Raw genomic sequence first — 15553 nt, 5'->3', positions numbered from 1 at the left:
TTTCCTACAACGCACATTTATCCTGCTGCGCTTCCGAGGCACACCAGGATAAAAAGTGTGCTGTGGAACACAGCCTCTGGAAGGCGCCCTCTGCTGCCAGGCTACTGATCCATGGGGGGATGTCGCATCATGACGTTTTCTTTGCAGACTTTTTACAAGGTGGTTTGCCATTGCCTTCCCCAGTCATCTACACTTTACCCCCAGGAAACTGGGTGCTCATTTTACCGACCTCGGAAGGCTGAGTCAACCTTGAGCCAGCTACTTGAACCTGGCTTCCGCCAGGATCGAACTCACGTCATGAGTAGAGCTTGAACAGCAGTACTGCCTTCCACAATATATTGCAGTACTGCAGTTTACCACTCTGTGCCACAGGGCACTTATTGTAATAGTATACTACTATTACTATATTTTATAATATTAGCATTTTATATTTTTTGTATTTTACATCTTTTATATTTTTAGCATATGGCATCTTTTACATCTTTGCAAAATTTCGGTTATAGACCATATGGCATGGTTTATTGAAACATCCTTGAAATCGACTGCACTGACTCCCATAGTGTAATCCTAAATTGAGTTACTCCAGTCTAAGCCCGTTAAAATCAATGGACTTGGACTGGAGTAACTCTTTTCAGGATGGCACTGGCACTGTGTAATCCTCGAGTAAACGTAAGCAGCTCTTACTCACAAGTAAGTCTCATTCACTAGGGAAAGCTCCCAGGAAAGCTTTCTTAAGATTTTAGCATCGGTGAGAATGGCGGACTGCAAATAACGTAAACAAATAATTCATTATTATTAGATAAAATTTTTAATTTGTTTTATTTAAATATTTTTTTATTTACGTCATATTTTATTTATTTATTTTTGCGCCCCTCTTGGCCATTCCGTCGCTCCATCTTATTGATCTGCGATATTTTATCTGTTTGTTTTGAACAAGCAGCGTAATAAAACCCGACCACAAACAAGCCGCGCAAGGCATGGCGGGAGACCGAGGCGCTGCATCCCCCCGCCTCCTTTTGCTTGGGGACGATTGGCTGATTCGTATCAGGTGATTGATTGTTTTTATAAAATCTCCGCCATCTCGTTCCTCACCCGTAGTTGTGAAGCATGCTGGGAAAACTGTCCGCGCGATGCCTCCTGGGAGGTGTAGTTTTCCTGTCAGGGTTGACTGCCGCTCTGTCGTCTGGGTTACCTCATAGCCGGAGTCCAGCCAGGCAGGGGAGACTCCATGGACAACCGGGAGGGTAATTGCCGCTGAGGCGGGCTTGGGGCTGCAGGAAAAAGGGGAGCGGGGCCTACTCGGGCCTACATTGAGGCCTTACTCTCTTCCCTCACCCGCCACTTCTTTGTTTTGTTTCCGCCTGCTCCAGACTCTGGAGCTGCTGCCGAGGTCGACGCCGAGAAGAGCTCAGGGTCGTCGGTGAGTTGCGGGAAGAAAAGGGCGAGCGGACCTCCAAAGGCTTCCTCCACCCCCCTTCCATTTCTCGAGGAGCCTGACAACAAGCCAAATACTTCGCGCAGCTTGTGGAACTCCCCGCCACAGGACGCAGCCGTAGCTGCTGTTTTTAAGAGCAAGTTCACGGTTCAGAGGGGTTGCCCGTCGTGTGGAATCCCTGGAAGCGAAATTAAATAGCAGTCCTTAAAGGGGGAAAAAAACAGATTTTATTCCATTGCTCGTTTTTGTTATAGAAGAGTGGAGATCTGTCAGACCCGATTTTGTATACTAAAACAGAAAAGGGGGAAAGGTGTGGTAAAGAGAAGCCACGTTCAACCCAAACCGTAACTGATGCAAATTTTGATGCAAATTTTTAGGCTATCTGGCCATGATGCTAAATGAACCTCTCTGTGCAGAGGCAGCCTACCTTTGAATGCCAGTGGCTCAGAGCAGGAGGTGGCTCTGTGCATCTGGGCTTTCTGGGGCATCTGTTTGGCCACTGTGCAAGATGTTGGACTGGACAGACCCTTCAGCTGTTAGAAAGGCAGTCTATAAATAACAGAATAAAAATAAAATCTGACCCATGGTCTTAGAGGCAGGTGATCTACAAATTCCAACCATTGTCCTCGCCCTCTTTTGTGGGGAGAGTGTGGTGGAAAACGTACGCTGTTTTGAAATTTGTGGTAGGGTATGAGCTTTCGTGAGCCACAGCTCACTTCTTCAGATACCTGAAGAAAGGTCACGAAAGCTCATACCCTACCACAAATGTTGTTAGTCTTACAGGTGCTACTGGACTCTTGCTCTTTTCTGCTGGTACAGACAGACTAACACGGCTACCCATCTTGTTTTGAAATGTTACCGGAGTCTCTCTCCATGTTGGTGTTTTGTTAGGTAGACTGCTTCTGAAAGTGCAGGTTCTTTCTTCGTCTTCTTGTGCTTTTTTTTTAGCCTTTGCTGGAGTAGACCCATGCAATTATGCCTCTGGAATCTGTGATTTTGATATTACAAACAAGGGAAAGGGGATTGCCACTTCGGTGTCCTGCTTGTGAGGTTCACAAAGGCATCTGACAGGTCCCTGTTGGACCCTGTTGGATAGATGTCTAATCCAGCAGCTTTTACCATTTGTAAGAAACCCCTTTGCACAGATTAGAAAGAAAAATCCTATTCCATTCCCAAATCTTCTTTTGGCAAGAATTGGTAGTCTTTGTAAACAAGTCCACAGAAGTGAGAAATGCACTCCCACAAAAAGCCCTTGCCTGGCATTTGTTTTTGCCTTCCCACACACAAGTTTGCAAGCAATCTGTAGCACACTGTCAGCCTTGAAGAAGAAAATAACCCCCCCTTCCATTTCTGAAAAGCTTTTCCATCTGATTGCTTAAAGTCAAGTTTTACTCACTGCAAGCAGTCTTGAAGACTGCTTTGACGTGGACTTTCCGCTGTATTTTTCTACAAAGAACTAATGTGGTTGCCTGTCTACACAGATGGCAGTCTGTCATAAAGGTGTTCAAAGCATAAGACCTTCCTTAAGGACGAGGGTGACCAGTGTGTGTTGGGGAGCTAGGAAAAGGTGAGGTTATATGGGGTGGAGGAAATGTCCAAATGAGACGTCTGTGTTCAGAAATACTCTTGCCCACCACTCAAAGCCTCGGTATACAGCTAAGCTGTGGCCTCACCCTTGGGATGATTGGCCCTAGTTTGCGTGTTGCTTTATAAGTTGTTAGAAGGTTCAATTTTTTTCATGCATTATTTCATAATCACCCCTGTAAGGTAGGTCAAGATGATGATTGCAAATGGGATGTGGGTGTTGAAGCTTCAGCCTGCTTCACTTTGAAGAATAAGGGGGCAGAAAAGGTTGCTGGTGGTAAAATTCAGCTTGGAATGTACCTTTGCTTAAAACTACCAGCAAATTAAAAATATGCACAACAGGGAGAAAGCTACTACCATTTCTCTTGCTGTGTTGGGTCTCTATTTTTAGGGAGCTTTTCACATGGGACAATTCCAAAATGTGATTCTGGAGTGGGCCAAACCATTCTACCACCTTGTTTTCCTGCTTTTGTGAACAGAGCCTCAGAGTGAGAGTAGCTTGCATAAGACCACGAAGTGAGTTTGTGTCAGAGGTGTCGTTGGACCTTGGGACTTACTGGTTCACTGCTTAGCAACTGTGTTGGTCTGATAGCAAGACATGGCTTGTGCATGCAGAGAGTTCCCTTTCCTGAATTCTGAGTGACGTGAGCTACCTCATACACATCTAGGGGAACTGGTGTGGTGAGACTGTTGGCCTGGGAGATAAGCAGTTAATGTTTCAAGAGAGGGAAAGATCTTTTGCTGGCTACACTGGAGGAGGAAGTTAACTATGTGTTTCACTTCTAACACTGGGATGTATTTTACAGTAAATACCTTGGCAAGGAAAGTTTTTAGTTTCACCCATCAACCTTCTTCTTTCTCTGTCCTGTTTTTGCTTAGAATCCTGATTCGGACGACGAAGCTGGGGCATCCGGCCAGTCTGAAAGTAGGTATCCCACGGCAACTTTGTACATGCTGAGGTCTGTAAAAGTTCAAGTTTTGTTTAAAGATGCCAGCAGAGCCTCATCAATTGAGCCCAAGCGTAGCGTGTCTGTCTAGTTCTGAAAAGCTGCTCTCATTCTCTTACTTTGGTGTGCTCTGAGGTGCTGTTTAAAAGAGTCTGTGGTTAATGTAACTGGAAGGCTATTCATTTCCAGACGCTGAAAAACTCCAGACCTGCAATACTGAAGCTACGTGCTTTCGTTTCTCACTTAGCAAGCAGGGAAATGGCTCATTTTCCCGGCTGGGGAAAGGGGGAGTCCCCACTACAGCTTCTTTGTGATGCTGAAAGATCCCTTTTCAGCACTCAGCTTCAGGCCAAATTAAAACAGAGATTGCACTTACTGCTGAATGTATAGCGCTCTATTCGCTTGAAAGATCAGTCCCCATGGACACAATTGTAATATAGCGTACTGTTCAATGGTAAGTCCTCTTCAGTCAGCAGTTTTCCTTATCTGGGTTAATTACCAGTTCTCATTCCCTTGGGAAGGTTTATTTGAAGGCTGGGTGGTTAAGAATGTGACACAGATGGGATTAATCACCTGAAAAATACGGCAGGATAGCAAGTTTCCATTTCTGCTGCCAGAGAGGGGGATCTTTCCAGAGGAAAGGAGGATCTGTGATCTTTCATTTTATTATGAAAGATCACAAGCCCAATCTCATCAGATCTTGGAAGCTAAGTAGAGTCGGCTTTGGTTAGTAATTGGATAGGAGACCTCCAGCAAAGACCAGGATTGCAAAGGCAGGCAATGGCAAACCACCTCTGTTAGTCTCTTGCTATGACTTGATGGCACTCTTTGCCGCTGCTGGGTAGTTAGCAGGGCAGGGTAAGCCAGTCTTTGAGCAGCAGAGAACTCTGCTTCACGCAGGAGTTGGGAGCAGAATCCAGGGTCCCGGAAATCTACTGTGGCTAACATTAAGGGCCTTTTTCTCTTGCCAGTGGATTTCTTGCGGAACCTCTTCTCCCGGACGCTGGGCCTGGGCAGCGAGAAGCCCGAGAAAGTGTTGGATGAACTGACATTGGAGGGCGTGAGCAGGTTCATGCAGAGTGAGAAATGTAAGTCAGTTCTCCCACCCCATGTGGGTTTGGACCTGGGCTGTAGCGGGCAACTCTGTCCTCAGTCCCATTAGTTTCTTCCCATGTGGACCAAGATCACTGATTAGTTTGAATGTGGGCCTCCTAGATCTTAGTCCAGTAGTTTAGCTGCTACACCAAGCTGCTTCTCTACAATAGCAATCTCCTAATAAGACTTGTTCCCATGTGGAGTTGTTTACTTGGAGAAAAGCGAATTGGAGAGAGACCTGCTGAGAGCCAGGGATGGATGCAGGGATACAAAAGAGGCTTTGTGGCCCTGTATCTCATCGCTAAAGTATTTCCATTTTGTGTGGAGTATGCTTATGGTGCCTGGCTGTTAATATTTGCCTGAGCCAGTCTGATAGCCCACGCCCCCCCCAGTCCCTCAAGTGTGATCCAATGAGTGCCCCGCTGTCTGTCTCTCACTTTTGAAATATTGTGGGGAATCTTGGGGTGGGGGTGAGGGGTTGCATAGTCTAGATTTCAAGGGCTGGAGGTTAAAAGCATCTCTTTCTCTGGCAGGCAAGAAAGTGGTATGCATGGTGGGAGCCGGGATCTCGACTGGTGAGTGCCGCAGGTGCTGCTGAGCACATCTCTAGACTTGTGTCTCAAGGGAGTGATGGGGGCGTAAGGATGGCTGTGGCGCTCTCTGTGGAGCATGATGGGGGCACTGAGTGCTTTCTGATCGTTACAGTGATGTTGTCACCTTGGGGGCAAGATAGAAAAAACACTTTATTGTCTTTTTAAAAGACTTTGACCCGTCTCTGCGTCTTTTTAAAGCCCGAAATTCACCGTGCAAGGGGGATTCTTCAGAAGTACATCATGAGATTCCTCCACCACACAGCTCTTCACCTGCAGTGTGTGGCTACAGAGTATTGCTGGGTTGTTTTAGGACACTATTGTCATGGTCCAGCCTGGGCTCAGTGAGAGTGAGGACTCCTCCTCAGGAGGAGAGGGGCTTCGTGTAGCCAGCCAGGACTCCTCAGGAGAAGAGGAGCTCCATGCAGCCAGCCCTGATTCAGCAGAGGCTGGTAATCAGGAGCCACAGCTGTTGGCTAATCAGAGCCTACAGCCAGCAGCTGAAGCAGAGCCATCAGTACTCTCCAGCCCCAGCACCACAGGGGAAGTGCAGCCAGGGACTTCCACAGGGGAAGCTCAGTCAGGGACTGCCAGCACCACAGGGGAAGCCCAGGCAGAGGCTTCCACCCCCCCAGGTTCACCCACACCCAGAGAACGCCGCAGACAGTGCCAGAGACTGGAGCTGCAGGAGAGACGGCGCAGTGCTCGTCTCCTGAGCCAACGCCAGCTGCTGGAGGGTGATGATGAGTAGCTTCAGGATGGAGCCCCAGCAGCTGGCTGAAAACCATGCCTGGCTATAAAAGCCAGTCAGGAGCAACAGCCAGGCGTGGAAGCAACGTCTCTACTGTCTGCAACCACTCCGTGCTCCGTGAACCTTGCCCGTGCCTACTGTTGGACCTGACACTACCGGTAACTGACCTTGGACTGTGCCTGACCTTGCTCTTGGACTCTGGACTCAACTCTGGCATTAGCTTGTGCTCTGACCACTGCTTTGACTTGGCTTTTGGCTCCTGAAACTCCCTCTGGACTTGGTATCAAGGTTTGGACCTGCACCACCCTGCTTGGGCTGGCCCAGCCCGTGACAACTATCTCAGTTCTTGAAGGGTGGTGGCTAGGTCCTGCAAGCCTGTATGACGTGAAGAAAACGTTGCTTTAAGCTACAGAGCTTATGTGATGCCAGGTGACACAGTCATACCTGGCCTGTTCTCCTTCCCTCTTTCAGCTCCGCTTTGGTTTGAACTTGGATTAGCGTAAATGCAGCCGCAAGTTTCCACTCTCCCAGTTTAAGTAAGGTTGGTTCGGTCCAAGCCAGGCTCTCTGTTGGTTGCCTGTGGTCATCGGTAGAATCCCTCAGCTGCTCTGCCTACTCTCTGTTGCTGCATTGGCACCTCCTAATCAAGTGCTGTTGTGCCTTGCAGCTGCGGGGATCCCAGATTTCCGTTCCCCAGGGACGGGGCTCTACGCCAATCTGCAGCAATACAACTTGCCGTACCCCGAAGCCATCTTTGAGATCAGCTATTTCAAGGTAGTGTGCTTGCAGCTTGGCATGGGCTGACTCTACTGTGCTCTCACAGAGGCGGTCTTTGACCAGCCAACAACTCTCTTTCTTTCTCTCTCCCTGCTTAGCAACACCCAGAGCCGTTCTTTGCCTTGGCCCGGGAGCTGTACCCGGGGCAGTTTAAGGTGAGTTCCACATTCTTGTGTCTTTCAGCAACACTTCCGTTTTTAAACGGAAGGGTAACTTGAAGGCAAGGGACTGGGATCCTGAGTCTAGGTTACAGCCAGATCCATTAACCTCTTATAACTTTTGATCTGGGGATGTTGGTCTTGTTCTTTTTAATATTTCCAAGCCTGTTGGGTGATTAGAGGTGGTTTGATTCCTGCTGTGCCTTTTAAAAAAGGCTTTAAAAGGGGTCTTTCTGTATAAACTTATTTGCAGTCGTGGAAGGGATTGTGAGCTAGTGGGTTTCTGTTTATGACATCGATTGTGAAAACTGTGATTAAGAAGAAGATAATAGTCAGCTGGAACCTTCTTCCCCACCCAGACACTTTCTGTTGTATCAGGGCCTTTTGCCAAGGCAGCCAGGCCTGCTGCTGATACCGGCAAGGGAGGAGGGCAATTGTTCTTCTTCTGAAACTCCTTTGTAAGCTTCCTGAAAGGCCTAAGTGATAGAAAAATGGGATCCGAACCTTAAACCCAAGATGTTTCCTGGAGATAGCAGAGATCAGCAGTCCCGTGTTCTTCTCCAGACTTCTCACTCTAGCCCTTCCCAAACCCCGTTCCCCCAGCCTACCTACCACCTCCCTTCCTTTGAAAGCAAAGCATCCTGACTCCCGAGTTCTGCTCCTTTTTCAGCCCACCGTTTGCCACTACTTCATACGCCTCCTGAAGGAGAAAGGGCTGCTGCTGCGTTGCTACACTCAGGTAGGTGAAACCAGCCCTTCCCCTGGATCAAGGTAGAGAGTAGCTTGCCCAAATGAGAACCCTTGTGGCAAAGCCTTTGGACTCTCCACTAGCATCACTGTGCAAGCCAGCTCTGGATGGATAGGGGCTAGAGGTGAGCTTCCCGGAGCCAAGGTTGGGTGTATACCCAGCTGTGTTTCCTGTTGTGCAGTGGAGAAGTATATGAGGAGTAGTGGCTGCAGTGAAGTGTTTATGTAGCCAGGCTGCATGCAGACAAAACACTGAGAACTCACTTATCACGTATCGCGCCTTTTTGCTTGGGGATCAGGGGGAGATTTGTAGTCCAAAGGCCAGTGCGGCTTGCTTGCCTCCAGATCAGTCCCAGGTCAATTATGCTGCAAACCACGGTAGACTTTGAGCCTTCACTCTATTTAAGCAGGAAGGGTGTCTGTCCAAACAGCTTTGGCTATTTATTGCTCCTAGTATTGATTTCATTTCTCTCCAACCTTTCCTCCAAATTGCTCAGAGCAGCATGTGTACACCAGCTTGCTTGCTTGCTTGCTTGTACTATTTATGTACTGCTTTTCTCCCCAAAGCTGCACTCCAAATACCAAAACACAAATTACCAAGTTCAACAAATAATGCAATTAAACAAATTCCAGGCTAGTCTTGTTCAGCAAGGCAGACCCAGACCCAGTCCAGGAGCCTTTTTGCGTGAACCTCTGGCACTGCCTGTGCCTTAAGTATCTGCAAGGAGAAGAGAACATAGTCCAGGTAGAGCTCAGCAACTGCAGGGTTGCTGCCAGCAAGATCTTGCCCCCATGCGCGCCTGGTCTCCTCTTCTCCATTTGTTCTCCCCACAGCCCTGTAAGTTAAGTTATGTTGAGAGAGGAGTGTGACCGGCCCGAGGTCACGCTATAAGCTTCAGGGCAGGGTGGAAACCTGAGCAGAGGTCTCCCTGATCCCGTGCTTCAGTATTCTGGATGGTGAGTTTGTTTTGGCTCACCATGTTTCCCCCACCCGTTTGGCTGGGGTGATTTCTCTGCCTCAGAACATCGACACCTTGGAACGGGTGGCTGGTCTGGACCAGGAAGACTTAGTAGAAGCTCATGGCACCTTCTTTACTTCTCACTGCATCAGCAGCTCATGCCGGAAAGAGTACAAACTGGACTGGATGAAAGGTGATGCTTTGGAGGGTGAAGCAATCAGCAGGGGAGGGTTCCTCCATGGAGGAGGCCTTTTCAGAGCAGACTTAACAGCATCTCTTGGGCATTGTTGTGATATTTCATGCTCGGAAGGAAGCGATGCCCATTGAAGTGATACTGGTGGCTTCAGTAAACGGCAAAGACAAAAGCCACGTCATGCTTTTTATCAAGACCAACCTGTATAACGCAGCGTGCCAGCTGCCGAGTTCTTCAGAATTCACCATCAGAGAAGAAAAGTACTTTCAGGCCGTAATCTTAAGAATGCTTTGTCCGTACCTTGGTGGAATATGAGAGTACTCACCTAGAGGGTGGGGGAGCCAGGTTTGCTTGGGAGGTTCGGGGTGTCCCTTTTGCTCGAGGGTGCCACTAAAAGCAGAACCGCTTGTTAGGCGACAAGGAGAAGTGGGTCAGCGGTATGTCAAAACCTGGTGAGTTACAAAGTGGCTATGCTAGACTTGCATTCTGGGCTGTATGAGACCACCTCCTTCTGTTTCCTTCCAGAAAGGATCTTCTCATCCCTCATCCCCAAGTGTGAAAAATGTCAGAGTGTGGTGAAGCCGGGTGAGTGGCTCTTTGGGACAGTCCCCCCCCCCGCCCCCTTCCCCCCGTCCATCATTCTTCAAGTGCACCTGAGGGCCCTTGGTTCAGGGGCTGCCTCACTCGTACCATTTCATCACTTGGTGACTAGTGGTTGGAAGCGAACGAGTGAGAGAGCCCTTTTCCCTCCAGCCTCGCCGTGAACAAATATGTAAAAATGGGTCTTTAAAACTGGTAATTACGCACAAAACCTCCCTCAGTATTCTGCGTAAATTACGAAGGTTGAGCCAATATGCATTGCTGCTCGCTAGTCAAGGAGGGGCAAGAATTCTGCTGGCCCCTCATGCCCCCCAACCAGTGAAAATCTTATTTGGGATACCCCCTCTGTTTCCTTCAACTTCACTCTCACACACACATCTTGAAGCAAATTTTCTCCTCTATAAGGGCTAGACATTCATTTTTTTTCTAATGAAGGCTGAGATTTTCAGGAGGCTGAGTTCTGTGCTCCTCTGGAATCACAACAGATGTGCGTCCCTGACCAATGTGTGTGTGTCTGTTTACACAGATATTGTCTTCTTTGGGGAGAACCTGCCTTCCCGTTTCTTCTCTCTGATGCAGGCAGTAAGTGCCCCTGTCGCCGTTGCCCTTAGGTTCAGGCCTCTTGCAGCCCTAAATGCATGTGTCTGTGAAGGCCCAGGCCTTCGGATCATTGTGTGGCAAATAATGCATATGTACAGGGGAGAGGGGATCTGCAGTAAATCTGCTTGGTTTGATTGTTTCATTTATTATTAGTGTAATTTAATTAGATTGTCCTTGATCAAACAAGCAATTTTTAGGGAGAAGTAACAGCAAATGAAAGTGAAATGATAGCCCACATGACCAATCCAGGGAACATTGTCCTCATTCCCGATTGGCTTTGTGTTTGCCCTCAGCAGTGTCATCACGCAAGCAGAGCCGATTGGCTGTGTATCACTGTAGCATCGGCATGTTCACTGTGTGATTCCTGATTGGCTGGGAGTTTGTCATAGAGCCCTTGGGAGGGGGGGATTGCGTGCATATGCATGCACAGAAACGGCACTACAGCAGATCGGAGAGCAAGCAGGAGCAAAGGCTAGGATTCACAGAGGCAGAGGATGGGGGGCATTTTACCCCCCCCCCCATGAGTGTGCCTTTTGTGTTGTTTGTGGGAAACTGTACTGCGCCACCTTATGAATAATTCATAGTGGGCTCTACCGTATTGTTCAGCGCAGCGTAGGTATGGTTTTCTTCACTTTTGTGGTCAGAAATTTCTTGGTGTGGGGCATGCAGCCACTTAATGTACTGGGTTAACACACAAAGATCTAAGTGGTTTCCCTCTCTCCTGAGCAGCTGCCGTTTGCCAAAACTACCTCCTGGGGTTTTAAACCGCAAGCTTTCCTATAAGCGCTAATGAATACAAGCATGCTGGAAGGGAGCTTAGCTACAGGCAAAATCCCAACCGTGTCTCCCATGACTGGATAAGGGCCGCAGCGCATCAGCTTGTGGGCCTTTTATTCTAAGTAAATCTAACTAACTAACTAAATAATTCTAAATAACTACAATCTTCTGTTGTAGTTGCATTTTAATCTACTTTTTTTAAAAAAATTGAAAATATTATTAACCTGTCCTGTCAGAAAACGCAACCTTGGGGCAAGGCTGTGATAAGACACACCCAACAAAGGGACCTGTCATTCTCCTCTTACTTATTTTATTTTTTTGTCATTTATAGTCTGCCTTTCTCACTGAGACTCAAGGCGGATTACCCAGTTTGAGATTAGCACAATCAGTATCAAGGATATTTCTGTCAAGTATCAAGTACATTCCCCTACAGTGTCAAGGACATTTCCATAAACGATGCCATAGGGTAAATAGATACACATTTACAAAAAACATAGCATTGCAAGAATCCAACACAAAGTAGATGAAATCCTGAAACAGAACATAATCAATTATAGGACTGACATTAGACAACATGAAGCAGTGTTGAAAACAAGATCCCACAGGTCTGTTCTGCTAGTGGCTATGTTTTCCCCTGAAACAAAGAGCCTTCCCCTGAGAACTGGGGTGGCGCCCCACTCTCCATGGAGTCAATCTGCAGGACCCAACCCAAGGCCACTTAAAAACTAGCACTGTTAAAGCCAACACTGTTTAAAACCAGAATAATTGAAAAGTGGGGGGAGACCAACCCAGTCATGGTAGCTCAGGGAAATATAAAGGCGAAGTGAATAGTAGTTGGTAAGCGGTGTTATAGCCCCAAGATGCAGGCACAGCCATGGAGTGACTTTTGGAGAGGGAGGGGCTTGAGACCAGGCAGGATAATATTTATCTGGTCCTTTGTAACAGCCTCTTTCTTCTCCCCTTCCCTCCTCACCCATGCAGGATTTCCGCAATGTGGATTTGCTTATCATCCTGGGCACCTCCCTTCAAGTCCAGCCCTTTGCTTCCCTTGTCAGCAGGTAGGTAAACCTCTGACGTGCAAGTACTCAAGCTGGGAAGGGTTAGGATCCTAGCTTTTTAAGGGGTTGCTGACATTCCCAGACTTCTGTCTTTCTCTTATCCCATCCAGGGTGCCCACAAATACGCCCCGGCTCTTGATCAATAAAGAGAAGACTGGGGAGGTAAGACTTGGCTCGGTGCCTTCATCCTTTGCAGCACGGTGGCTCAGTTGCTGAGCAAAAAGGCTTTTTGATGAACCAAGTGGGGGCATTGCAATCAGGGCAGGGAGAATATTTTCCCAACTACCTCTTTCTACTCTGTTTTTTAAGGGAAGGATGGGAGGAGCACACCAGCAAGGTTTGGGGTGGGTGGGTTGTGGTTACCACTCTTCCACACCCTCCTCCCTTTTGGTGGGAAAGAAAGGAACCAGCAGACTTCCAGTCCAGTTTCTGGGAAACAAGTGTTTGCTTAGACCGCTGTCTTGAGAGGGCCCCATTTTGCTGTTGCACAAGACCCTTGGGGTCATTTTAGCAAGGCCTAAATGCAGCAAGAAATGAACTCTTGATAAAGATGTTGAAGGGTACCTAAAGTCAACATTCCTGGACCTCTTTCCCTGCTCCTTCCCCTAATAGGATGCTTCTTGGATCCACAAAAGCACTCTCTCTCCCCTCCCCTTCACACGCACGTACATGGTTCTCCCCTGTTCCATCTTACCCTTGTAACAACCCTGGGAGGTAGATTAAGCTGAGGTGGCCCACAGTTCCTTTGGTGGTGGAGTGAGGATTTTCTTTTACACCCAGATTTCCCCGGACAATTTGACTTGAGTGCCAGGTCTTACTTCTGTTTGCGCTCCTCATTGTCCGTTATGGCAATTGTCCTCTGCAGCAGGCTGTGTTCTTCTGCCTCTAGGAGTCTTTGGTTCATGCAAGAACAGCATCTTCCAGCGAGCTGAATATCTCTAGCACCAGAGTGGGGGGAATGCACAGCAGAGGACATGGGCAAACAAGGGTAGAAATGGAGGCAAGGGCTACACTGTTATGCTACACCACCCCAGCTCTCCCCTTTCTCTTTCATGGCAGAGTGACCCTTTCATGTCCCTGATGGGCTTTGGATGTGGGATGGACTTTGATTCAGAGAAAGCATACAGGTGAGTTCTTGTGGGAGTCCAGAAGTGGAGAGGGACGGGTGGTTGTGCACACATCTGTTGAGGATCCCTCTATGGGGCAGTGGGACACAGACCTACTGAAGCTATGGAACTGAGAGAAATGGGAAGATTTGAGGTTAGGGAATAGACTCTTGTAAGGATTACAGAGAGCACATGTGTGAGTCACCAGCTCTGACTGTTGAGTATTTGTGTTTCTCAACTAAACCACAGTTGTTTTCTGGCTCCCTTCTCCTCTCTCCATCAACAGGGATGTTGCCTGGCTCGGAGACTGTGACGAGGGCTGCCTGGCTTTGGCAGAGCTCCTGGGATGGAAGGTATTTGTCTTGTTAAGGGATATAACAGGGATCCAGCCCAGCTGAGCTCCAACTGGGCAAAATGAGCAGAGCTGTTACTGGGCTCCCTGTGGCATCCACAAGGTGACTTCCTCTCCTCGGCCAAGTGAGAGCTCCATCTCACCCTATCCCACCTTCATTTTTTTCTCTTTCCTTCAGAAAGAGCTGGAGAAACTGGTGAGGGAGGAGCACGCGGCCATAGATGCTAAGTCAAGCCAGGCTGTTGGAGACAGGGCAGGTGCTTCCGGCGCTCCATCAAAGGTAGCCAAGCAGCCGGCGTCCCCCAAAAAGCAATGCCCTCCCGGCAGCGAAGAGGAATAAAAAGACCACGTTGGGACTGTTGATCCAGATGCATTAAAAATCAAAGCCCTCCGGCCACCAGCTGAGTGAACATTTGGGCCTCCTGGCCTCCTCTCCTTCCGTTTCCTGCGGGGACAGCCTTCCAGAAGGCTCCTAGAGGTGGTTTCTTGGGCGGTGCCACAGTGGGTAATGCAGTGAGATAGAAGCAAGAACAGCACGAGCCCCACTTTGCAGCGTTCTCTCTCTGCTGACTTTCGCAGGAGTGTTTGCCTGAAGCTCTCTGACTTTCCACAATTCTGGGTGAGAAGCAGAATTCTCTGATTAGGAGCGTGAATATTTCTTTGGGGCTTGTTCTGAACTGGTTCCGTTTGTAATGCAATTAGGTTTCTGTGATCTGATCCCACCCTCCCTCCTCATTCAGCTGAAGGGAAAAAGTTTTAACAAATTGGCTGAGGCAAACTGACCCAACGTTACTCTTCACACTACCTTTTGCCTCCCGTGTGTCATCCCTGGCTTGGCCAAGAAAGGCAGATGTGGAAAATGGCTGCAAGGAGTCATTTGACACCCCCCCCCGGCCCTTTTTTGATGCTTGGAATGTAGCAAATTTTAAGAGTGTTTAAAAACTTTCTCCTCTGTCATTTGCAATTAAGCTCTCATAAATGGCAATTAAACTCAAGCACCTTGATACACAAAGAGGATTCGGTCTGTCTTTCCCTGGGTATGCCTCTGCTCCTACCGGTGTCTGTGTGTATGGCAGGCCTACTTTCTTTATTGTTGCTGCACGCCAGCACAAGCAGAATTGGCACCTGTCACTTTTCATCTTCCTTGTACGATCATTCTTTTCCAAACTGGGAGTAATTCACAACATCAAACCATCCGTTTAAAAAAAACACCCTGGATTAATGCAAAGAGCTAAAACTGTCAAGCCTTGGCAGGCCCCTCAAAAGCTTTTCCATGGCTGCTGAAAGTCATTTGGGGGGTAAGTCTTCAGAGGGATGCTGCCTTATAGTTGTGGGGCAGCTGTTCACGTGGCCGTTGTATGCTGGAGCTGCCCTGACGCAGTGGATCAAGCGACTGCATTTTACCCAATCTGAAATCCGCTTTGCCGTGAGAACAGAGCTGAGTGTGGGCAAAGATTGTGCAGTCAGTTCCTTGGCCCCAGTTGTCACGTGACCTGAGAAATCCTTTCTGGTTTGTATCCTTCTACAAATAGTTGTACTTGCGCCAGAAGGTGGCAGTATCTTTACAGGGTTTGACGATCTTATACAGAAAGCTGAAGTAACCACTTGGGAGATATTTACGGTGCAAGCCTAAACAGGTCGTCGCCGAACTCTGCTATAGTTTACTCACTGCTGCTTACTCTCGAGAAGTGATCTTAGGATTCTACAGCCTCTGTGTTTCAGCTACTAAACTTCAAGCCATGAGGATAAAATCCAGAAGTTCACACATCCTGTGTACTGGGGCCCCTGGAGACATAATTCACCCTGTTCCCATTTTCAAACAGC

General features: G+C 48.1%; 1 protein-coding gene across 1 annotated transcript; it reads left to right on the top strand.

Moving 5' to 3' along the window:
- Positions 1 to 1176: 1176 nt before the first annotated feature.
- Positions 1177 to 14735, top strand: SIRT2 (sirtuin 2). Its single transcript, XM_054999781.1, has 16 exons — positions 1177 to 1244; positions 1371 to 1420; positions 3899 to 3944; positions 4938 to 5054; positions 5595 to 5636; positions 7070 to 7176; positions 7278 to 7334; positions 8008 to 8076; positions 9107 to 9236; positions 9762 to 9821; positions 10363 to 10418; positions 12195 to 12271; positions 12382 to 12433; positions 13331 to 13398; positions 13664 to 13730; positions 13908 to 14735. The coding sequence occupies exons 1-16, from the start codon at positions 1229 to 1231 to the stop codon at positions 14067 to 14069; spliced, it is 1176 nt and encodes a 391-aa protein (XP_054855756.1). The 5' UTR covers positions 1177 to 1228; the 3' UTR covers positions 14070 to 14735.
- Positions 14736 to 15553: the final 818 nt, after the last annotated feature.

This window comes from Eublepharis macularius, chromosome 15, assembly GCF_028583425.1.
Source record: "Eublepharis macularius isolate TG4126 chromosome 15, MPM_Emac_v1.0, whole genome shotgun sequence".
Lineage (NCBI taxonomy): Eukaryota > Metazoa > Chordata > Lepidosauria > Squamata > Eublepharidae > Eublepharis > Eublepharis macularius.
This window is presented reverse-complemented; position numbering and strand designations above follow the sequence as displayed.

What these genes read in the sequence shown, in the direction of transcription:
- SIRT2 (XM_054999781.1), top strand. An exon ending in TCTTCTCTCTGATGCAGGCA is followed by an intron (nt 10,419 to 12,194) that starts GTAAGTGCCCCT and finishes TCACCCATGCAG; the next exon opens with GATTTCCGCAATGTGGATTT. An exon ending in CAGAGCTCCTGGGATGGAAG is followed by an intron (nt 13,731 to 13,907) that starts GTATTTGTCTTG and finishes TCTTTCCTTCAG; the next exon opens with AAAGAGCTGGAGAAACTGGT.